Below are 25,688 nucleotides of genomic sequence, written 5' to 3'. Positions count from 1 at the left end.
ATTGGTAGAGGACAGCCACAAACCAATTATAATTGATGCCAACCAGCAGAATATCAGCCTGCTGCAAACTATCAGAAAAACAAGCTATTAGAGTGCCGGGTTTAAATAGTACATATTTCTATTTTGTCTTTATTGTAATGAACAAGCCCTGTCTTATACTCCCGCTGTGCACTTTTGGAAGGTCTTCCATATGGTTGCTGCTAAGTATTCTGGCATTTTCCCAACTGTTACAATTGGGTCAGTGGGGGGGATTGTGTTGGAGTAATAAAACAAGGGTGACTGCAGGGAGGAGTAGATTACTACACAGATAACAGCTTATTGTCTCTCATGCATTCAAGCACAGCTCTACACCATTCATTACAACAGGCAGCCAGAGCAAACTGCCTTTTTGCCATAGAGACTAGTCCAAGAAGGGCCAGGTCTTGGAAGTGATGACTAAGTCTCCTTATTTACATTTTTCTGTATATTTCTTTCCTTCTCATAACATCCAGAATAACTTTAGCATAAGACAGTTACACCTTGCATAAAAATCATTCTGAGAAAGTTTTTAATGAACAGACTTCTAGTTAAATTTTAGCAGTAGCTGCAGCAGAGGGTTGTTGGTGGCCCTGAAGGCGCTGCTATCACCTTTTGGTATTTTATGAAAGGGAAAAAATGGTGAAGGAAAGTCTGATTACTGCAAATACTTAAAAATCCTTGTGACATGACTTATAAACCCAGAGATGACAGATAATATTGTCACTGTTATTGGAGCATCTTCTATGCCAGGAATTACATCAATGAAAGAAATGTTACTAGTATTTTTTATCTTGCAGAACACAGTATTTCTTGAAGCATCAATGAGAAAAGTTCAAAGCAGAATTAAGATTCTAAATAAGGAAATAATATATTAAATACACATGTATATGTGTATACACACACACATTTAAGGAAGTAAAATAATGAACTTATGGTCATTTTTCCATGTTAATGCTTATAAACACATGGATTTTTTTATACGATTCATTATGTTTTTTCTTTAGTATGACACGGAGATCTTTTCATATTTGACACCAATATACAGCAGCATCGAGTTCGAATAGTTGACAGTATTCCCATTTAATTTTTCTGAGAGAGCAGTTAAAAGAAATTAAGATTTTAAGGAAATGGAGTGGAGACTTTTAAAACGACATACAGAGTGAGCTTTTTCCATGTTCCCACCCATGAACTTTAAACAAAAAGTGCTGCATTAAGAAACTTGCTCCCCATTACCCTCCTCCCCCATCATCCCTAGAAACGAGATTCCCGGAGACCCACATTGGGACGGACGTAGGAGCCCGGGGCCCAGGATCGCTGGTGAAAATTCCGCGTCCAGCAGGAGTGACCGCTGGGCAGAGAGCGTGAACTCTAGGGACAAATGAAAACGGGGCAAGGAACTCGGCATCACCCCCAGCCGCCTCACTTATTTTCATAAGGAGGAAACACAAAAAACTGTCAGCAATGAGACAGTAGTAAATAAAATTAGAGTGGGTCCAGGTGGTCCAGGGGCGACCCACATTTGTCCTTGGACCCTGGGGACTCCTAATTCCAGCCTCCCGAGAGGCGAGGAAGAAAGTGCTAAGCAAGGCTTATCTATGTCATCCCGAACAGAACCCGCGCACAGAAGACCCTAGACACCGCCCGCCATCTCCCACATCGCCAGCCACTGACTTGCTCCACGGAGAGACCCCAAGAGTCGCAGGAGCTGGCAGCAGCCTAGAAAGGGCAGCGGCGGTGACTTCAGGAGTCCCAGTGCGCAGGCGCGCATACACAGCGCGCAGGCGCCTACGAGAAGTGACTTCTCCAAAAAGTGTCTTAGTTCCCGGTCACCTGAGCTCTGGGCGACGCGTTTGCGGCAGCTTCCTGGATACGCGCCCGCCGCAGGTTTTTTCTGGCCATCCCGTCCTCTTCGCTTGCTCAATCTGCCCTGCCACCCCAAACTCTCCAAGGACCTGTCCTCTCCCTCCTGCCCTGTCCCTGCCGCGGGCCGGACGGGGCCGAGCCGGGCCGCCCGGGCGCGGTCCCTCACCATGGCTTCCCTCTTCAAGAAGAAAACCGTGGATGGTGAGTTCCAGGATGGGCCGGAGGGGCCCAGCCCCGGTTTTCCCCGCCGTCTTCGGGGATTCCTGATCTGCGATTCTTGCTCCTGTCCCGGGGGGCGGGGCCGGGTCGAGTGGCCCTACAGGTGACCGCCCTCGCTGCGTCACTTCTCTGCTCTCCCATCGCTTCTGACTCTACCCACCACCAGCTCACCTGGGCAATCTGGTTTTTCCCTTCTGACAACCACCCCTCGCTCCCCTCCGTTTTTTTTTCTTTTTCTTTTTCTGAGTTTATCGAGGAGGCAGATTACTGGTCGCCCTTGAGTATCATTAGGACTTGGTGATTTGATGAATTTCTTGTTATTTTCTTTTTAGTTTGTTGCTCCTTCAGTCTGGAGTTATCTCCTTCTAGGTATCCAAACAGGAAACGCGCGTACTGGGGAGATTGGGTGGGTGGGCAAAAAAGGCCCTGCTTACTAAAATGAACTTTAGTCTGGGCGGGTCTTGCCCTGAGAACACCCCATCGGAAGGGATGTAATATAAATGTTTTTTTGATTGACTCCAGCAGCAAAAAAAAAGAAACCCAAGGGGCATGCCTGAATTTAGTTTTTATATGGATTTTATCCCTTATAATTATCTTTTGTTAAAGTAAAAAGGATGAGGTATATATTATCTGCATAGAAATTTAAGTTTTAAAGCTATTTCATTTAGCTCAATGTCTTTTTCTTAAAATATTTATTTTACTAACATATATACACCGTAATATTTCCCTTTTTAAATACATTCGATATATAATTAAGTGCTGTTTGTTACATTCACCATGTTGTGCTACCATCACCATCATCCATTTCCAAAACTTTTTCATCACTCCAAACGGAAACTCTGTACAATTAAGTGAGACAGTTTCATATATGAGAAAATATAAGTTGTGTGGTGTTCATAAGTAATACCTATAATATATATTTATATAGCTCTGATTAGTCTAGGTAGCTTTATTAGCCACATCTGGAAGTAAATTCATTCAAGTATTTTAAAAATGTGTTTCTCATAACATGTTGAGCCTAGGTTGTTGCTGTTCAACCAAGGTCTAACTCTGCCACAGAAACAGTGTAGCTAGAAAGTGATTGGTACAAACAGGGTGCTTAGTGCAGACCTAGGGATGAACACTTCATTCCTTTGTATTGACTGTTCCAATGTCAGCAAAATCTTGTGGGGAAGGAGAAAAAAGACAACTTCTTTACCCTGCCACTCCACCCTTCATTTCCACATACAATATAATTTTACCATTAGTTTATCACACAATATAAATATATTTTTGCTTGTTCCAAATGGATTTTTTTGTTTGTTTTGTTTTCTTTTTTCTTTGGTTTATTGACGTTTGAATAAATGAGAAGTACCATTTATCATACCTGGAATAACTACCAACTAGGTATATGATATAATTATGTGAAATGGGTTTTATCTATGTGTGTATTTTTCTTGAGAATGCTGTTTAATTTTTATTTGGCACTTTATTTTTTCAAGACCAATATTCTTCAGTTATTATATAATACTCTAGGAAAAAAGATGTTTTATTTTCTTTCTGCTTATCATTTATATAAAGTGAAAATTTGCTAAGCAGATGAAGGAAATATAATGGCATCTTTCTTATTGTGATGATATGCTTGAATTTTAAAACTTTTTTTTTCACATTAAAAGCCAAAATATCTTAAATAGTTTTAATTACTTCATATGTGTCAAGTATTTTCAAAGGCATAATTTTCAGTTTTATAGCATTCTTATTATAATACTTTGTGGTCCTTTTGGCAATCTACTGACTCTTGTACTTCATAGTGTATTGGGGGTGGATGGAGAAAAGACAATGAGTATGTGCAGTGAGGGTACTTACCTGTATACTCCTTTGCAGTTCGGCTAATTATTCAGAGAAACAGTGTTTTTGCTAAATAGCCATATTTGTGAAAGAAGTCTTAAGGACTTTGCTGGGTACTTTGCTACTGAATTAAAGATCAGTGTATGAAATATCTGAATGTACACCTACTACAAATACCAAACTGCATATTTGATGTTTTTTTAAAGAATCTTTTCAATTCAAATCACTTACTGACATTTTAATTATGAATTTCTATTTTCATTATTTTGAGATAGAGCTTTACTGATGTTTTTACTTCTTGTTTTATTAACAGTAGGTTGTTTTGTTTTGTTTAAAAGGTGACAGCATTCTTCTTAGCAGTAATGAGGCTATATATTATGAAATTCAATGAGTTTTTATGCATTCCCTCAGATCCTTGGACTCACTGGTTATTGATCATAAGATCTTTTACAGTATGCTATCTTTTTGTTTCACCAGTAATGAAATTCTGATATATAAGGGGAATATGTAACTGCTTTTAGATCTGGGGAATAATTGAATCTTTTTTGTCTCTTTAGATTGGCTGGAAGAGTTATGTACTCTATCATTAAAGACTACTGTACATGTAAATTAAAAAGGGAGACAACATTACAGCACTTATTACTATTCAAAGTTATGTTTAATTCATTTCTGACACAAAGATGAACAGGTCTCTGCAGTTTATACTTTGTTCAGAAATTAATGAGAAGTGTATCCCAATGCCATAGGGGTGTTTTATATTTGAAATTATAATTGAGTACTTATTTTTCTTTTTATTGACTGGTAATACATACATACACACGTGTATATATACACACATACATACACATACATATAGTGTGATGAATTTATCTACAGTGGTTTTTTTTCCTTCAGTGTACTACTGGTGATCTATTTATTGAAGCTAATTATGAACCTGCAAATCAGGATGTCTTGAGGACCTGTCTTAAATGCATACATGACTCTTGAAACCTAAGGTTCTTTAAGCAGCAAATATTGTCTGTTACCCCCAATAAAGACAAATTTGAGATCCTAAATGTAAGCCAGCACTATACTAAGTACTTTGCATGCAGTATCTTATTTAATTCCCACAAAATATAAGAGATTGGTATGTTATTATCCCCATTTTGCAGATGAGGACATTGAGAAGTAAAGGACTAAGTAACATGCCTAAGAAGACACAACTACTAAGTGCGCAGTCCAGGACCTCATCTCTTTGAGTGTTATTGTTGTGTGCATGAGTGTTTTGATTTTTTCTTAGAAATCCTATGGCATGGTTTTAGTTCACTGTTCTTGTTAAGTAGTTAAGTATATGGAATTCTTAATTTTGGGTAGGTACCAAGTAATGTTTATCTTTGGCCTTTGAAACAAATTCTTTTCTCTTGAGATTAGTGGTAGAACTGTAATCTCTAATGGTAGTAAAAATGGAAATAATCCTTCTTTTCTTGACTCTCCCTTGACCCAGCATTTCTTGGGAAGTAGAATCAAATCTCGTTTTGCCCTTCATCTATAACTCTTGAAAAAGTAGTGGTGTGTCCTATGTCTGCATCTTTATTTCTCATACACTCCCCTTTTTTCCCCAATTAGCTTAACACCTCATGGAACCAGTCCTTGCTAAAAACGGACACCTCAACTGTCAAATCCAATGCCATATATTAGTTCTCATTCTGAGTCTTTATTTGACCTTTGACCATGAAATTTTTTCCTTGAAATTCTCTTTCCTTTAATGACATGATGCTCTCTTAATTATCCTCAAATTCCTCTGACCATTCATTTTCTTTCTCCTCTTAGGTTTTTCTTTCCATTTTTCTTTTACTTTCTTTCTCATTCTCTTTCGTTTAACCCACCCCTTAAATGTTAGTGTTCTTGGTTCCATCTTGGACTACTGCTTGCCTAACTGTACATTCTTTCCCTGCATAATCATAGCCACTCTTATTATTTCAGCCATAACCTAAGTACTGATGGATCCCAAATTTGTATCTCTAAATTTTTTTTTCTGAGTTCCAAGCCAATATATCCAACAGTTTACTGAATACCTACACCAAGATGTCATAAAGTACCTCAAATTAAATAGATCCCTAACAGAAATCATCACCATCTCCTTTAAGCCAGTTTCCTTTCTGTGTTCTCTTTCTCCAGTGTGGCAATTCTTAATTTTGCCCCCCATCTGCCATTAAATATCAAGTGCTGCTCCTTTTGTCTCTTAATTTATTTGACACATTTCATCTTCCTCAATTCCTGCAACTTCTTGCTCCAATTCAGATCCTACTTACCTTGCACTTTATTGCCTTTCTACTTTACATTCCTGTAGCCTTATAGTCCTTAAATCCTTCATATATAAAATTGTCTGTGTGATTGATAATTTAGATATGACTATGCTACTTCTGAGTGTAAAACCCTTTATTGAATAGCTGTTACCTCCATAATCAAGTGTGAGCTCATTAATAAAGTATATGTGGCCCACTTTGATCTGGTCTCTGCCTTTTTTCTAGTAATATTTCTGGGCATTTCTGTCCAACCAATACTACCTGTTCTTACCCCTTCCATATTTTTGCTTATGATGGCTTTATGCCTAGAATTTTACTTTTTCATTTTCTGTAGCTAGCATGAATTATCTCAGGTTTTCCCCTTCTCCAGAAAGTCAACTCTGATGCCACCTAAACTGCATTAAGTACTTAACTCCTTGTGTTCCCATTTTCAGCATCTGGCTCTTGAGGTGCTTCCACCTCAAGTAGATCCTTCAGCACCTCCAAATATGGATTATTCTTATTCTATCTTTCTAACATTCCATATTTGCAAGATTTCAGATAGTCTTTAGCATACATGACAATATATATATTGCAGAAGTTTATAATTTAGAGACCGATCTCCTAAAATAATAGTATTTTCTAACAGTAGTGTTTCCAGTGTCAGAGATTATTATCTACATCCACATTATTGCCACCCACCATAAACCTTAATGAGGCTGAGAGCTAAATTGAGGGATGATACAGATGTAAGGGTTGCCAAACTTCCTGATTGTTGCCTTATTGAGGTGATACCCACATATGATAGTTGTCGCAAATTCACACTGTGTATTTTTCACTAATTTGGGATAAATCTTCTGCCATGAGGTTAGTTGTGCTGTCAAATTTCTTGTATCTTAAAAGGAAATAAAATTCACCATCTATGTAAACTGAATCCTCTATAGAAACACTTCTGCTTTCTTCCAAAATAAAACATAATATTCTAACGGTGGCACCTATAGTATTTGGATCTTTCCTAGGATGCTGTGTGTCCCCTTAATGTTTATTGGTCTGAGTATTTAAAAACTCAAATTATACTTTCCATTTGACCTCTACATTTATGGCATGCTAAAGAAAAATAATTGAATGTGGGACTCAGGAGCACAGAACTTTCTTGTGAGCAGAGTTCTCTATACTTTCATAACTGGCTTTTTTTTTTTTTTTTAAGATTTACTTATTTATTTATTCCCCCCCCCTTCCCCGCCTCCCTCACTGCTGTTTTTGCTGTCTGTGTTGTCTTCTCGTTTTCTCTCCTCTGGGATTCACCAGGATTCAGTCCTGGAGACCTCTGATGGGGAGTGAGGTTCCCTCATTGCACCACCTTAGTTCCTGGTTTCGGCTGCGCTTCATCTTGACTCTCCCCTTGTCTCTCTTTTGATGCATCATCATCTTGCTGCATGACTCACTTGGGCGGGCAGTGGCTCACCACGCAGGCACTCATGCAAGCACGCTTTCTCTTCTTATTTTTCACCAGGAGACCCCAGAGATCAAACCCAGGTCCTCCCTTATGGTAGGCAGAAGCTCTATCACTTGAGCCACATCCACTTCCCTATAACTGGTATTTTTGTAGGAAATTTCTTCCCCCTGCATTTCTTGAGCCCCAGCATGACACCAAAGACTGATGTTTCTCTCCATGCTATGACTTCCTAACTTTAAGTCCACAGATCTGTGAGACTTTTCTTCCAGGGGTGTTTTCTTATTCTCTCATTTGTAAGTTTTCTAAACTGAAGCTATTGTGACCAAAGCCTGTCTTTGAGAACCAAATGAGACCCAAATATCCACATCCACTATACATGGCCTACAGTACCCACTTTTCCCACTAAGACCAGCTGAAACAGACTTGCAGGTAAAAGCTAATGGGGAAACTCCCTCTGCTCTGGGACCTTCATACCCAATTGCCAGTTAATAAACACTGTAAAGCAGGGTATGGAACATTTTATGCTCCTATCTCAAATCATGTGAAGACTAGATTCAGGATAACTTATGAAAAATAAAACTGCATAGATCAAAGTGATTTTTTTGCTCAACAGAAATGCATTTAAAAGCAGAAGGTATTTTTATTGGATTAAAGAGTCAATCTTGATCTCATAGTAAAACACAAACCGTTTTGAGTCCCGCTGAGTGGTAGAATGTGCGTGTCTTACCTCATTGCTCCTGAGACAGTGGTCCTGAACTGCCCTGCAGGCTTAAGAAAGGCTCCTCCCTGCCCCGATTCAATCTCCCCCTGAAAAAAAAGGCACTTTAAACAGTATTACCAATTAAGGATGATAATTACATTTTGCTTTAATACTCAATTGTGCAAATTATGTGTGAAGGAGAGGGGGGAAGGACAGCTATAACTGAAGTTAGAACTTGGCCTCAAACCCCAAGTATAGAACTCTAGTGGGATAGGCTAGACCATACCATATAAGACCCTTTTGGTTTTTTTTCATTCATTCATTCATTCATTCATTCATTCATTCAATATTTTGGCTTTTCTGTAAACAGAGAGACCTTACTGACTCAGAACCAAAGAAGGCAGAAAAAACTTCTCTGTCTACATCTTCCTTAAATCCAGTACTTGAGTCTGTGATTTACCACTTTAGTGAAAGGATGTGTCCTTAAGCCAGGCTTAAGACTGGCTTTTTATGTCCAGGGTGGAGCTGCCCTGAGTGACCTTGTCTTAGTGTTGGTGCTGAGTGTGGGTGTAGAGGGGGTGATGGATAGGGCAGCCTCCAGACCCTTTTTCCGCACCGAAGGCTTCCAGAGAGAATGTAGTCCCATCCATGTGTTTTTGACATTTTAACAGCTTGAAAGCCCCACTCACTATAACCACCTAGTATGAAATGCTAGTACATGAAAATTTCGGGGCACACTCTTCTTGCTAGAGAAAGAAGTAGGGGATGGTCAGGAACCAAGCACTTTTTCTCTCCTAGATGTCAACAGTACCCTCCCTGTACCATGTGTTTGTCATTGTTTGGACTCACTGAAAAAAAAGGGGAAAGCAGAAAACTATAATGGAAGTATCTGATTATATCAGTTCTCCATCTTTCCATTATAGAAAGGTTCTGTCACCGTTCAGATTCTACTGTTGTTAAACTATGAACCATCTTTCTCGATAACCAATAGATTTCAATAAAAAATTTAAAGGAATGTGTTAAATATTCTTGGAAGACAAATCTTTTTACCTTTTAATGTATATTTTTTCACTGTCTTAGATCACTGTTACTATAATATATATTCAGTTAATATTTGTCCTAAAGTGAGGTGAAAATAAAAGTAAATAAATAAAATACATTTTCCCTACTCTTAAGGAGCTTTCAACCTTGGGATGGAATCAGAATTACTAAGAAATAAATGGAAAATAAACTTGATGTTAAAAACATTAAACGTGTCTGAGAAACTTTCTCATGTTATTCCTTCTGAATTATCTAGAAATCAAATCATTAAATATAGGTTTAGTATAGGGATAATTTTTAAAATCTGAAGAGTAATTCTTTTTGTTTTACAGGCTATACTTATCATCTCATATGAAAGGCTGTTTTATTCTCTTTTTTTACTTGCCCTAATATGTTTTAAAGTGTTATGATTATGTTTTATCATGTAACATTAGATGCTTTCAGTTTATAGCTTAGCGCTGTTTAAATATTAATAGATCTATTAACAACTATGAGGCTGGGGAATATGCAGTAGTTAATTTTCTTTATTTTTCTTCTCTAAAGTACAATGACAGTTATGGTACATATAGTTACATAAAATTAAGAAAAGTCAAAATCAAGACCATTCTGATTAAATTATATGTTTTGTTTAAACTGCATGTCATAATACTTGCTTTTCAACATAGAAATGAAAAAGTATAAGTTGCTAGAATTCTGGAGCTCAGCAATCAAGGTTTGCAGCAGTTGCTTTGTACCTTGTGTGAATTCTCTGGATACAATTTAATTTACCATCAATATGGTGACTTCTCTGGCCGCTTAGTACCGCTGGAGTTTTAGAAGGCTGTCATCTCTTCCTCAAAATTGCATTAGTTGAGTTTAGAGAGTCTTAAGCATACAAAGGGATTATACTCCAGACGTTCACTTGTATTTTAATGATTTTAAATTTAGGACACATTTTCTGTAGAAACAGTGGTATAAGAGGTGAATGTTTTCATACCAATCCATTGGCTTTGGCAAGATAGGGAATGAAATGTAAAAGAAGAAAAGTGGAAGAGTTTCAGTGTTAAGGAAGAAATGACTGATAATTGCTTTGAAAGATAAGGAAGGAGCACCTTCTTTGATGTTTTATCATCAAAGTTTATCAGGAAAGTTATTCATGTTATGTTAGAATAGCAACCACAGCTCCATGAAGCATAGTATCTAGGAACTCTTAATTGATATTTCATTTCCTAAAAGGGGTCCTTGATTTAATAAGCTTTGGAAATGAACCACAGTATAGTTTCCCCTTATCAATTGACAATGCATGTTTGTATATTAAAAATTCTTAGGAGCCTTGATGCAAAGAAATCTGTTTAATTCTTTTTCAACGTCAACATTTCCCAAATATATTTGGCTACAGAACATCTCTTCTCTCTCTTTTAAATGAAATGTGTGGTTCCCATCCAGTTCTAATCAATTTAGGTGCAGAAAGGAGTGAGGAGAGAGAAAACCCTTTTCTCTTGATCTGCCTTTTTAATATGCTATACTTTCATATTCCTCTGTTAAAGGAAAATTTAGAATACATACCCAGTAAATCCTGAGGTTTAGGTATCCATCAATATGATTTAATCAAAAAACAGTAAACAAAGGAGGAAAAATCTGCCTTATATGTAGGATATAGGAGCTTTGGCCTCTAAGTAACTTTTAATGAATAATCATTGTGGTTGATTAGTTATATTTTATATAATGACTTGAGATCTTTTTCATCCTGTTTAAATACTGTATGCTTTTATTGATATGGAGTTAAATTTATGAAAATTATGTCTCTGATAATTTTATTTATTGTTTGCCTGGAATGTATCACAGTATAGTTTAATGGTTAAATTAAGAGGCCTTGGTGCTCCAAAATGTATTCACCAAATGCAATGAATGTGTCACAATGATGAAAGAGGTTGTTGATGTGGGAGGAGTGGGGTGAGGGGGCATGGGGGGTATATGGGAACCTCTTATAATTTTTGAATGTAACATTTAAAAAATAAAAAAAGAGACAGTAGGGGAAAAAAAAAGAGGCCTTGAACTTGGACCAGTTGGATCTGAATTCTAGCTCCACATCTCCCTTGGCTAGTTACGAACCCTACCAAACCTTCAGTTCTCTCTTCTGAACAACAACAACAAAAGGATAATATTACCTTGCAGGTTTGTTGCGAAAACTCAGTATAGTGCCAGTACTCAGTATACATTAGTTATGCTTAGTGTGACACTGTGTTCTACACAGAAATGCATGAGCATAAGTTGTGATGCTATATCATTGAAGAAGATAATGGATGCTGATTTTGTTGTTTTAGCTACCGTTTTATTAAAGAGGCATGATAGTGAAATAGTAAGATCACTAGTTGAGGAGACAGACCACTTGTATCCAAATCTGGCACTACCATTTACTACCTGTGTGACCTTGGGCAAGTTATTTGACCTTCTTAACACTCAATTTTCTTAGATATTAAATAATAGAAAGCAGAAAAGGACCCTATAGAATTATTAGGAACATTAAATTATTTATGTAAAGCACTTAGAAAGATTCCTGAAAATAAGAGCTCAGTGTTGGCAAGGATTATCATTAATAGTTGCGATCTTTTGAGGGAAAAAATTGCTATTTAGTAAAAACTAACCCAAATTAAACTCCATTAAGCCCAGAATAATACTTAATTCTTAAATAGGTAGGGTTAATGGATTCAAATGTATTACAATAAATTAGAAAGACATTTAGATTTAACGGACAGTTACCCTATATCAAAGCATTGCATATGTTATTCATTCCTCAAAACAGTCCTTATTTTATGAATAAGAAACCTGAGCTTTGGAGAATTAACTTAATTTTTCCCAGATAGCATCATTTAATAATCAAATGACAGGTGAGATTCAAATCCAGCTCTGCTCAATGCAAAAGTCTGCTGCTTCACATTGTTAAGATAATTTACTGTAGAAAAATGTCTTAATAAATATGTGGCTGTCTTCCTTCCTGGACTTTCAAATAATATGGTGTAAAAAGAGAGAAAGTATGTGTATGTGTGCATGTGTGTATATGTACAGCATATATATGTGCCATATAAAACATTTTATGCTAATCAATTTTCAAAGGAAATATTTTGTGATTTATATATACTTTTGGCTAAACCTCAGACAATAGTATATTTGTATACATGTTGTCAATTTATTATATAATCCATATTTGCAATCCAAATTTTAACATTTAGTTTTTTAGTATATGGAATTGAAAGAAAAAATTTTAAGCTCTAATAAATCAGTTTCTTTTTTTTATTGAATTCTCTGAATCCAATATTTGAAATGGTATTGAAGAAAATTTTACAACCCATAAATTTAGGTTTCTTCTGTGGTTCTCTTAGATGTAATAAAGGAACAGAATCGAGAGTTACGAGGTACACAGAGGGCTATAATCAGAGATCGAGCTGCTTTAGAGAAACAAGAAAAACAGCTGGTAAGTAGAACATTAAATTTCAGTTTAACTTTTCAGACAAATTTGGAAATTAGTGCTGGAATAATTAGCTAACTAGGAAAAAGGCACATGGCAGGTGGTAAGTGATTTACTACTTTCCTGCATTTTTCTGCTTACCTTTGTTTATTGTCATTCTGCTGACTTGTATCAGGATTTTGTGTATTTTGCTGGTTATAAAATAAAATTATTCTGTAGTTTGTAAAAGCTATGAATACCCAGGAAAAAATATGTTTGCTCAAATCAATGAATATCTTTCTCAGTTAACTAGAAAGTAAAGCTAGAATAGTTACAGAAAATAAGAAAGGAATATAGGAAAATAATTATGTAAACACACATGTGTCTTACTTGATATTTTAAAGATCATATTTGTGACAATAAATACACTTATTTTTTAATAGACTGTTCTGGTTCATCTTTAAGTACTTTTTATGCTATGTTTTAAAATATATGTGCCTCAAATCCTTTTAAGAAAACAGCCTTGTTGAGATATAACTGACATGCAATAAACTGCACATTAGAAGTGTACAGTTTGATATGTTTTTTCATGTTAAAAACAATTTATTGAGATATATCATTCATACATGAATATATATAAAAAATAAATATATAGTAAAAGTTGTTTGTTACAAACCAAAAATGCATAATATCATACAGTGCTCTCATATATCACCCCATCACAAATATCGTGCATTGTTGTGTATCATTTATGAAAAATGAAAGAGCATCATCAAGGTATTACTACTATCAATAGTCCATATCTTACATATATGGTGTATTTTCCCCCCAGCCCACCCTATTAATTGCTTTTGCTCGTAAACCATACAATCCATCCAAAATATACTATCAATGGCAGCTGGAACAATCGCAGAACTGTGAACTCATCACTCCAATCAACATCTTTATTACTCAAAAAGAAAACCAAAAACAATAAAAACAAAAAACCACTATCATACCCATGTATTTGTGCTACTAATTACAAATCCTGTGATATGCTTTCACCATTTCTATTAATTTCCAAACATTTATAAACAACGTTTTACCAATTCTGCACAGATTAAGCCTCAGCTTTCCATTCTCTAACCACATTCTGTTCTCTGTTGACTTATATTCTATTAACTCCATGCGTTTGTTTGTTATAGTTTCATAATAGCAAAATCATACAATATTTGTCCTTTTGTACCTGACTTGCTTCACTCAACATAATGTCTCCCAGGTTCATCCATGTTGTCGTAGACTTCACAGTTCTTTTTTTCTTGCTAAATAATATTCTATCATGTGTATAGACCACAATTTGTTTATCCATTCATCAGTTGTTGGGCACCTGGGTTGTTTCCATCTTTTGGCAATTGTGAATAATGTCTCTACGAACATTAGTGTATGGTATCTGTTCATGTCACTGCTCTCAGTTCTTCTGGGTATATATGCCTATTAGTGGTATTGCCAGGTCATATAATAGATCTATATCTAATTTCCTTTGGAATCACCAAACTGATTTCCACAGTGGCTGAACTGTTCTCCATTCCCATTGACAGTTCTCATCTCTCTACATCCTCTCCAATACTTGTAGTTTTCTGTTTTTCTAATAGGTGTCAAGTGCTACTCATTGTAGCTTTGATATGTATTTCCCTAATAGCCAGTGATGTTGAGCATTTTTTCATGTGTTTTTTCACCATTTGTATTTCTTTAGAAAAATGTCTATTCAGATCTTTTGCCCATTTTTTAATCAGGTAATTTGTCTTTTTATTGTTGAGTTGTAGGATCTCTTTCTATATCATGGATATTAGACCCTTGCTCGATGTGTTATTTCCAAATATTTTCTCCCATTCACTAGACTGTCTTTTTAACCCCTTCAAAAAGTCATTTGAGGTGTAAAAGTATTTAATTTTGAGGAGGGCCCATTTATCTATTTTTTTCTTTTTTTGCTTGTGATTTAGGTGTAATATTTAAGAGTCCCCCTCCTACTACAAGGTCTTATAGATGTTACCCCACATTATCTTTTGGGAGGTTTATATTCCTGGCTTTTACGTTTAAGTCTTTGAGACATTTTGAGTTGATTCTTGTGCGGGAAGATCTGTTCTTTCAGTTATGGATCTCCAATTCTCCCAGCACCATTTGTTGAAGAGACTGTTATGTCCCAGAAAAGTAGACTCGGTAGACTTATCAAAAAATCAGTTGACCATAGAGTTGAAGGGCTATTTCTAGACTCTCAAGTCAATTCCATTGATCACTGTATCTATCTTTATGCTATTACCATGTTGTTTTGACTACAGTAACTTTTATCTATAATACACTTTAATATTAGGAAATGGGAGTAACTTTGCTCTTTTTTAGGATGCTTTTGGCTATTTGGGGCCCTTTCCCTTCCAAATAAATTTGATAATTGACTTTTTTATTTCTGTAAAGCAGGCTGTTGTAATTTTGATTGGTATTGCATTGAATCTTTAAGTCAGTTTGGGTAGAATTGACATCTTCACAATAGATGTCCTTCCATTTGTTCAACTTTTCTTTGATATCCTTTAGCAGTGTTTTGTAGTTTTCTGAATACAGATCCTTTACATTCCTGTTTAAATGAATTCCTAGATATTTGAGTCTTTTTGTAGCTCTTGTAAATGGAAGTTTTTTCTTGATTTCCTCCTCAACTTCCTCATTACTAGTGTATAGAAACACTACTGATGTTTGTGTGTTGATCTTGTACCCTGCCTCTTTGCTGAATTGATTTATTAGCTCTTATAGCTTTGTAGTAAATATTTCAGTACTGAATAGGGTCCTGTCATCTGTGAATGAGAGTTTTACTTCCTCTTTTCAAATTTGGATACCTTTTATTTCTTTTTCTTGCGTAATAGCTCTAACTAGGGCTTCTAGAGCAATATTGAGTACCAGTGATGACAGTGGGTATCCTTGTCTTGTTCCTGATCTTAGGGAAAGCTTTCAACTTCTCACCATTGAGTATGATGTTGGCTGTGGGATTTTCATATATGCCCTTTATTATGTTGTAAAACTTTCCTTCTATACCTATCTTTTGAAGTGTTTTTTATCAAGAAAAGAACTAGATTTTGACAAATACTTTTTCTGCATCAATGGAGATGATCATGTGTTTTTTTTTCCTTCTATCTGTTAATGTGGTATATTACATTAATAGATTTTCTTATATTGATCCATCTTTGCATACAAGGAATAAAACCCACTTGATATGCAGTTGAATTTGATTTGCAGCAATTTTCTTGAGAATTTTTACATCCATGTTCATTAGAGAGATTGGTCTGTAATTTTCTTTTCTTGTAGTATCTTTATCTGGCTTTGGTATTAGGGTGATATTGGCTTCATAACATGTGTTAGGTAATTTTCCCTCCTTTTCAGTTTTTTGGAAGAATTTAAACAGGATTTGTATTAATTCTTCTCGAAATGTTTGGTAGGAATTACCTATGAAGCCATCTGGTCCTGGACTTTCCTTTGATGGAAAATTTTTGATGACTGATTCCATCTCTTTACTTGTGATTAGTTTGTTGAGTATTTCTTTAGTCAGTGTAGGCTGATTGTGCATCTAGGAATTTGTACATTTCATCTAGGTTGTCTACTTTGTTGACGTATTGTTTCTATATTATCCTCTTATGATCCTCTTTATTTCTGTGGTGCCAGTCAAATCCCCCCTTTAATTCCTAATGTTATTTATTTTTATTGCCTCTTTTTCATCCTTCTTGATAACATATATATAATATATACTTGAAATAATATATAATATATAGTTTGCTGTATTTTTAAAGTTTTATTTCAAATTCAAAAATAAAAAAGCAGAAAAAAGTACCTCAACAAGTTATGAAAGCATTACTCCTAAAATGTTCTGTCCACGAACTTTTATCTCATCTAATTCCAACTACTAGCACAGTTGTTCCACTAGTGATCTGAAAAATACACATATGAATATAGATTAGTTAAATGACATAGTCAAGGCCTCCTTACTAAGGAAAAAATAATGAAGAAGAGAAAAAAATGCTTAATCATAATTATAGCTCATAAAACCAAACCCCATATTCTTTTTTTGTGGTGATACATGGGACAACTATAACTAATGTAATTTTTAGACTATAATTAATAACAACATTGTAATATTTTTGTAGCAAAAGCAAAGTTGGTACTATATTAATGCTAAAGGTAAAAAAAAGTGGGTTTGCTTTCTTAATCTGACAGTCTCCTTTTAATTGAAGTGTTATATGGACCTTTTCATTTAAAATAATTATCTATATGATTGGCTTTTTATCTGTCACATTGCTCTTTATTAATAATTTGTCCCATTTATACTTTGTTTTTCCTCTTTTACTCCACCTAGTTTTGGATTGAGGTTTTTTATTTTGGCATCTATGTATGTACTGCTTTGTAGAATTGCTTTGTCTTTGTGGGTGAAAGACAAACATGTAAGCATATGAAATAAATTGATCCCTCATACTACTTTTCCCTTGCATGACTTTGTGACAGCCTTTCCCTTGACAACCTCTTCTTCTGTTCATATCAAGGAGAAACAAGTATGTTATATATGTTAAATCTATGCTTTTGAAATAAATCATTGGGGGCCCTCTCTCTAGAAATTATATTATTTCTCTCCCATCTTTTTCCTCTCTTAGGAATTAGAAATTAAGAAAATGGCCAAGATTGGTAATAAAGAAGCTTGCAGGGTTTTAGCAAAACAGCTTGTACATCTACGGAAACAGAAAACAAGAACTTTTGCTGTAAGTTCAAAAGTCACTTCTATGTCCACACAAACAAAAGTGATGAATTCCCAGATGAAGATGGCCGGGGCGATGTCTACTACAGCAAAGGTAAGTAAGATGCTTTATATTCATAAATATACCGTTTTTATCTAAGATATTTACCTCCTCATATATATCCATTCCTGGGCTGAGTAAATTTTCAATAGTGATGAGAGAGATAGCTTAGATTTTTGCAGTTGGTAGACTGTGAAAATGTACCTAGTGTGGTTGTGCCATATAGAAATGTCTGATTTGGACTTTTCACTTAAATTTCTTAGAAATGTGTTAATTTAACAAATGTTTGTTCATGTTCTTTAGGTGGGAACTATAACATGTGATGAGGAGATGAAATGGAAAGTAAAACTATGCAAGGGCTTAATCTTTATGAACCTTACAGTCTTTTAAGAGAAGCCCATTTGAGAGTGAGTTCAGTGCATAAGCTCTGGACCAAAATGCTTGGGTTCAAATCTCACTTCCACTTAGAAAGCTGTGTGATCTTGGGCAAATTACTTAGTCTTTCTGTGCCTCCATTCTCCATTTGTTTTTGTTTCTGTTTTTGTTAGTTTGTTTATTTATTTATTTTTATTTTTTCCATTTGTAATATAGGGAAAATGGTAGTATCTACCACATAAAATTTTTGTCAGGTTTAAGTGTCAATTAACTTTAATATTATATGTAAAATGCTTTGAATAGTGCCTGGCACATAGTAAGATTATAAAGGTATTAGCTGCTCTCTTATCATTATCATCATCATCATTGTTGTTGTTAGTATTATTTACATAATGATGTAATTATAATAAAATAACTTATAACCAATAAGTGTAAAATTTTAACTATGGTGAGTAGGATTTAACAGGGCACTTATTTTAGTCTAGAGAGTTACGGACTACTTCCTTAGGAAAGTGATATATAAACTGAAGGTGAAGCATTGATAGTGAAAGCAAATGGAGACGAGCATTCCAGGTGAGGGACTAGCATGGGCATAGGTCTTGTGGCAGGCGAGAGCATGACACATTCAAGGAGGTAAAAGATCAGTGTGGCTAGAGGGCAGTGGTGCAAAATGAAACTGGAATGTTAAACAGTTAAATCCGTGTTAGATCTCTTAAGCCAAATTATGGAATTTGGCTTTTAAAACTAAGAGAAATGGAAAACCACTTGAGAGATATATGTGCATGGGGTGAGAGTGTGTGGAGGGAGTGCAGTGTCATATTTGAAAAGATTACTTTGGCTGCAGTACTGAATATAGATTGTCTGAGCAAAGGGTATATTTGCTTCTTTCAAAACTGACGTGTTTTCTGTTGTATGGTTTCTTTTAATATACTGAAGTCACTCTATGTATTTATATGTGTGTGTGTGTGTAGTTATATGGCTGAACTAGGTAACATTTATCTCTTTTAATAAAATGTTATATATATATACTGTGACAGACTTCTCTTTGCATTTTTTACAAAACAATTGTTTTCATTTCTTTAAACTATAGTTTAAAATGTATTAATATTACTGTATGTCATTGTATGCTCTACTAATTTTAAATTTAGACATTTAACAACAAAAACCTTTTTGCCACATAACAGGGAATTTAAATTTTCCCATTTGAATATCAGTGGATTTTATGTTGATAACTTTTTTTATTACATAATTTTTTGCCTACTGTTCAGATGAGGTTTTCATACTGAGTCTTTATCAACCAAGTGGTAAGCAGATGTTTCCAAATGATTATTTCATTTTTTTCAGAATGCTTAAAATTCTTATGTTTGATTATGGCATGGCAGGCAGTTGTATATCTTTTTAAAGCCTGCATGCATGAGATATGTTCCATTTGGACTTATTCCATAGTAAAATTTTTATAATTATATAGCTAACATGAATATTTTCATATATTTAAAGACAATGCAGGCAGTTAACAAGAAGATGGATCCACAAAAGACATTACAAACGATGCAGAATTTCCAGAAGGAAAACATGAAAATGGAAATGACTGAAGAAATGAGTAAGTTTATAAGTTGTAATTAAATATACAGTTTTTTCACCTTTGAATGAGCCTTTATTTACTAGCAAACTCATATGCTCATCCTTGAAAGCACAAATGTTAGAAAAATAACAGCATCATAATAGGTAGTCATTTTTATTGTAGTAGCAATGCACTTTAAAATTGGCAATATACGAGACTCAAAATTCTATGAATGTTTAACTGAGGAAAAATGTAAAATATGCTATGCCATATTTATATGACATATTGGTCCCAGTAGTTTTACATAATAGAGAGTGGGCCAAAAACAATCTTTGAGTTACAGCTCTTCTTTGTAGAAACTAGGTAGTTGCAGAGTTATGATGATTCTTTTATACTACAGATCTATTTGTGTTAGAGGTAGTACATAACAGAACTCTTCATTCTTTTATTCCTTCTACCCCAAAGCCATCTAATAATTAAAATACATTTTCAGTTTTCTTCTTTTTGAATATAAACTAATTACATGTTGTAGTGGAAATATGGAGACTACAAAGGCAAAGAGGATATTAAGAATCATCTGTCATCCAACCACCCAGATGTTGTCACCCTTGTACATTTCTTTCCTATAATTTCCCATATTTTATACATAATAGTAAAACATAAGCATGTACTCTTCACTGAAAACTTCTCTGGTCTTTTCTTTTATTCAAATGGCTGTTTGATTTTTATACATCAATTCACCTTAATTTATTGAACCATTCTTATATTAGTCAATAAGACAGTTTCAAAAATGTCAGTGTATTTCATCATCTTTTGAGAATATGTTTATATATTATCTTTGTTTGAACTTCTGACATCTCTTCATAAGAGTTTTAATTTTTATAAGGCTTTTGACTCATACTACCACATTCTTTCCAGAAAGATTATACCAGTTTTTATTTCACCAACACTGAATGAGTGACCTGGTCATAGTACCCTGGTTTGAATCATTACTTACATGTCATATTGTTTTACAAAGATATTTTCTAATTATTTTTAAACCAAGTTTTATGGATATGCCAATTAACTTAGCGTATCTGCTAGCATAGTTTAGCACCATTTAGAGTATAAAATATACTTAATTAAATTATTGGGATTACTAAACTCATCATTGTTCCACCTTATTTCAGGTAACTTATTTTCCTTCTAGTATTTGACGATACTATCTATGTTTATCTTTGATAATTCAAAAATTCCTTTACCTTAGTTTTACTTTGAGCCTACTGGGTATTATAATGTGGTATTTTCAAGGCTCTTTAAACATCATTAGTGAATTTTTAATGACTTAGAGAATTGCAATTTATATAACGATCACAATATCTAACATGTTTATATGGTTTTCAGTGATGGCACAGGTGTGAGCAGATCTTATCAGAGAAATTTAACTTTTCCTTTAAACTATAATGAAGACAATCAGTAAGCCTGTGCTAAAAACTCATATCTATCACATTTATTCTCAATCATATTTTGGTGCTTTGCAAATAAGTCTGAAATAATAGTAGTTATTGATGATCATTTGATTTTTTAATAACCTAGTAAAGTATATTAATGTTAGTGTTTTTGTCCAAACATGATTTCAAAGTTTAAAAGAACATATCTTTTTCTAACTAAAATTTATATTGTATCATGCTACTCCAGATGTATTCATTTGCTGCTCCAAAGATCTTCAGGACAACTTTATTATGTTTTTGATTAATTTTGTTGCACTTTTTGAGGACGCATTCTTCTCTGTTAATCACAGATTACAGTTCTCTGGTTTTTCTCATCTGCCCTTTCCTTCATTTCTTTCCACTATCACTTCTTCAGTTAGACTTTTAAAATCTGTGACCAGGACTCCCCTGCCTTCATTACATTTCACTACCCATCTAAGTTACACACTTACTAAATTATTAGTCCAGAAGTTTACCTCTGAGCATGCTTATCAGATTCCTTCAGTGGCTTCCTGCTGACTACAAAATAAAATCCCAGTGTCATAAATTGATGATAACTTTCTGGCCAGTGTCTTTATTTTGCTATTGTGAACACTGAAGCCCAGAGCTATAAAGCAGTTTTCTCCAAAGTTGCATAAAACTGTGGAAAAATTAAGATTCTAATTCTGGCCTTAATAATGACTTTATTTCTCCATTGATTATATTTCTTTTTTTTTTCTTTGTCAACTCTTTAGCTTTTGCTAAATTCACTTTATACTATTGAGCTAACACACACACAAAACTGTTTGTAAAATCATGCTCTCATAAATCATAGTACCAAAGATTACTGATAATTTTAAAGATATAAGCAATTAAGAGGTACAGGCAAAGTAGGGAGAGCACTGGAATAAATGACTTCCCATCTATTCTTCCCATATCAGACACAAGCTGTCTAACCCAGAATAATAGATGGTATATCTAGTGAAGTTTGCTGGTCATCTCATGTTGAAGGGAGCATTTTGGTTATGAAGCACCATAAATCTATATTCCAGATGATTACCTCTGTTACATGGCATTTTTCAGGGAGCCATGGCTCATAACCCCATAAATTGTAGGCTTTTTCACTGTAGCAGTCCTAAACATGGGGCATCCTGCTATGAGTATTCCATAGTTAAGGACTGTCCTGAGCTTAGTCCGTTTAACAGGCTCCCAGGAGACCAGACAGGGTCACCTGTCTTCTTTCTCCCTCTGGACATCCCCAATAATCAGGAGAGGAATGGATCACAGATCAGCTTTTTCATTCCCTTCCCTCCCAGCCATTTCTATTCAAATACCTTAAATAACAAGCAGAACAACTTATTTTTCCTTTTATGTGTCCTGATTTCCTTCCTCCCTGCCTTTGCTCATGTTCTTCCCTCCATGCCTCTGTTTTGTCAAATCCCTATGCATCTTTCAAGGGCCACCTCACATGTCATTTCCTTCCAGTTGCAGGTAATCTCTTGTATCTCACGTTTCATAATCATTTATGTCTTCTATTTACCACATTTAATTTTATTTTTCCTTCTAATGAAGTATAAACCACCTAAAGTCATTTCCTTCATCTTTTGACATCAATCCATTATGTTTGTACCATGTGCCAGACACTTAGATGCTCAGTTTGAAAGATATGTAAGACATGATCAAAACCCTTGAAAAATTCTTTCCTCACAACTCCTAACTGAAGCCTTCTCTGCAGAAGACCTTCAGTAAATATTCTGGGAAGGGAAGAGATGGGAGGAAGGGTGGGCTATAGCAATAATAATTGTTACAAGGTTATATCAGACATCATTCTTGTTTTAGACAGGTTTAATAAAATATTCTACCTTTAACTTTGTTATTCTACCTATATCGATTATAAATTTAAGAAGACTGAAAATATGGGGTTATAGGTTTAAAAAGAGTAAGTTGTCTCCCACATATTAACAGGATATTTGATGTGTATTTTTCTACTAGCTCAATGGATGCAATTTCTGGAATCATATAAAAGCCTAGCTGTGATATTATATAATTATCTTTTGCAGATAATTTTTAAAAATCAGAGTAGATTTATTTTACTATAGGATAAATTTGTTTAAATGAACAGTCTTCCAGATTTAATGCTTCGAAGATGTATTTTTTTTTTTATAAATGCATGTCACTGACATTTGAAAGTGACTTTTGTTGTTTTTTTTGCTGTTCTGTAACTTACAAAATATATACGTGTAGTTGGGCCATCTTAAAAATAAATCTAACCTGAAATGTGTTTGAAAGTAACTGCTTTTTCCCCCTCTCCTGCCAAGTCAATGATACACTTGATGACATCTTTGATGGCTCTGATGATGAAGAAGAAAGCCAGGATATTGTGAATCAAGTTCTTGATGAAATTGGCATCGAAATCTCTGGAAAGGTATAAATAAACATGTTCTTTTCATACTTGGAAATGGTTTCTGTACTTTTGTCACTTAATTGTTTTAACTGGTCTCTTTTCCTCCTAGTTGCAGATTTTTATATTTGTTTGAAAAATAAATTAAACCTCTATGCAGCACATCTCTCATGTTCTACTCAAAATGTTTCATAGTGCACATTTTTTATAATGTTCTCTTTTCTTTTGTATAGATGGCCAAAGCTCCATCAGCTGCCCGAAGCTTACCATCTGCCTCTACTTCAAAGGCTACAATCTCCGATGAAGAGATTGAAAGGCAACTCAAAGCTTTAGGAGTCGATTAGCCAAAAAAGTCATAATAGTTTTGCTAAATTGTAATTATTTAGTATAAACCAGGCACAGTGCAGTTTCCTTTTACAAAACAAATTTATTTTGCAAAAATAAAGACCATGAGTGAGCAGTTGTTTCCTAACCCATGGCTATTTCAAAAGAGTCTTTTGCCAAAGAATAACAATGATGCAAAAATGGGAACAGTTTGGATTCAATTAGAACTACATAGGAGTGATGATGTGGAAAAAGTTGTCTTCTTTTCTGCATGGCGTAGAGAAATTATATTCATTACTTTGTGTCGGTTTATGTTCTAAATCTTTCAACACTGAATACAAAAATTTGGTAGATGCCACTAGGCACCAACTTAAAGAGACTCTTAAAAATTTTATAAGTATGTCATTAATTCTGTATCTGTTGCTTGTCATTTGTAAGTGATTATGTGTTATGATAATAGGCCATTCAGCTGCCAAATGATTGTTAAATGATCTAAAAGAAAAGTGCTATTTAAACATCTGTCTTAAAAAAAAAACTGTTATGAGTTTGGTTTGTTTGTTGTTGTTGTTATTGTTTTTTCCTTTGAGAGAACATTCTAGTTGGTAAATTTATTACCTTTTAAAATGTTCTTGGCACCTGCCTTAAACAGAGCAAATTGTGTGCATCTTTAAATTATTTTAACTGGCAGGAAAAAAATTACTAAAATTGAGGCTTTTTACAAAAATTATCCAGACTCTCTTTGGTAAAGCTTATAAAAACGAACTTAATCTAATTATTAATATCAAACACTAAATTAACAACATTTCATAGTAATAAAATGACATGCTTTGATCTTTAAAGAACTGTAGGTAGATTTTCTCCAAATGAGTTACAATCTGTTTAATTTTGAACTGTGTTAATGTGTTTATTGAACCCTCTAAAATGAAGCCATCACCTTCAATTAAGTACTACTACTATGACCATACTCATCCTGAATTTTTAAAATAAAAATTAACATTTTTCTTGGTAAATAAAGTACAACTTTATCAGAAATGACTGCCTAAATGTGTATTAATATGGCAGCAGTATTTTTCTAGGTAAAGGTGCTATGGTGTTTAGTGTATAGATAGTGACAGAAAATGAGGGGAAGTGGATGATTGGTTGGAAGTAGAATTTAGAAAATAAAGTAGTTTTGAAACATGACTTTTGTAATATATGAATTCCAATGCGTAACATCCCACCTTAAAAACCCGGGAGGGGATCAGATTTTTGTAAACCTGGTTAGTTTAGGATAATGGACATTTTAGGTTTATTTTAACACACAGTAAATAAATCTTAGGAAAAGGACATATGTGGTATAAGCAATGGTGGAGCAAAGAAAAGCCAGCCTACATAGTTTGTAATCATAAACCATTTTCTAATGTTCAAAGATTAGGTTTCATTACTAATGGTATTAAATAGACAGTTTGCTTGAAAATTAACAGGTCAAAAAATTTTACTGAATTATGGTATATTATCCCAGAACAGTTTTCAGTTCTTGAATGTATATAATAATACCAACTAACTTTATTATTTGCTTTCTTGTTTACTTGCAAGGAGTTTTGTTTTACACATTAATTTGTCCAAGGAATCCCAATAAAGATTTATTGCTGTTAGGCTTTTTTTTTTCCTTATACGTTTTTCTCTACTTTGGACATTTGCTAAAATTTAAGTTTTTAAGCATATTTGGTAATTTTTCAAAGGAATATTTTTAAAAATTATTTTCCTAAAGGCAATATTAGATAATTCTGCTACTTTTATATAGATTTTTATATATATACATTTTTTTAAGATTTTATTTTATTTTTTATACCACCACCCCCCTCATTGTTTGCACTACTGTCTGCTCTCTGTGTCCATTTGCTGTGTGCTTTCTCGTCTTCTCTTTAGGAGGCACCAGGAACCAAACCAAGGACCTCCCATGTGGGAGAGAGGTACTCAATCACC

At 34.4% G+C, this 25,688-nt stretch overlaps 1 protein-coding gene across 1 annotated transcript; it reads left to right on the top strand.

Moving 5' to 3' along the window:
• The first annotated feature begins 1,950 nt into the window (after positions 1 to 1,950).
• On the top strand, positions 1,951 to 24,755 carry CHMP2B (charged multivesicular body protein 2B). Its single transcript, XM_004448589.4, has 6 exons — positions 1,951 to 2,082; positions 12,748 to 12,839; positions 17,474 to 17,668; positions 19,487 to 19,589; positions 23,317 to 23,423; positions 23,633 to 24,755. Exons 1-6 carry the CDS (start codon positions 2,049 to 2,051, stop codon positions 23,741 to 23,743), a joined length of 642 nt encoding a protein of 213 aa, XP_004448646.1. The 5' UTR covers positions 1,951 to 2,048; the 3' UTR covers positions 23,744 to 24,755.
• The last annotated feature ends 933 nt before the right edge of the window (positions 24,756 to 25,688 follow it).

Source organism: Dasypus novemcinctus, chromosome 4 (genome assembly GCF_030445035.2).
Source record: "Dasypus novemcinctus isolate mDasNov1 chromosome 4, mDasNov1.1.hap2, whole genome shotgun sequence".
In the NCBI taxonomy this organism is placed as follows: Eukaryota; Metazoa; Chordata; class Mammalia; order Cingulata; family Dasypodidae; genus Dasypus; species Dasypus novemcinctus.
Note: the sequence above shows the minus strand (reverse complement) of the source record. Positions and strands in the feature narration are given on the sequence as shown.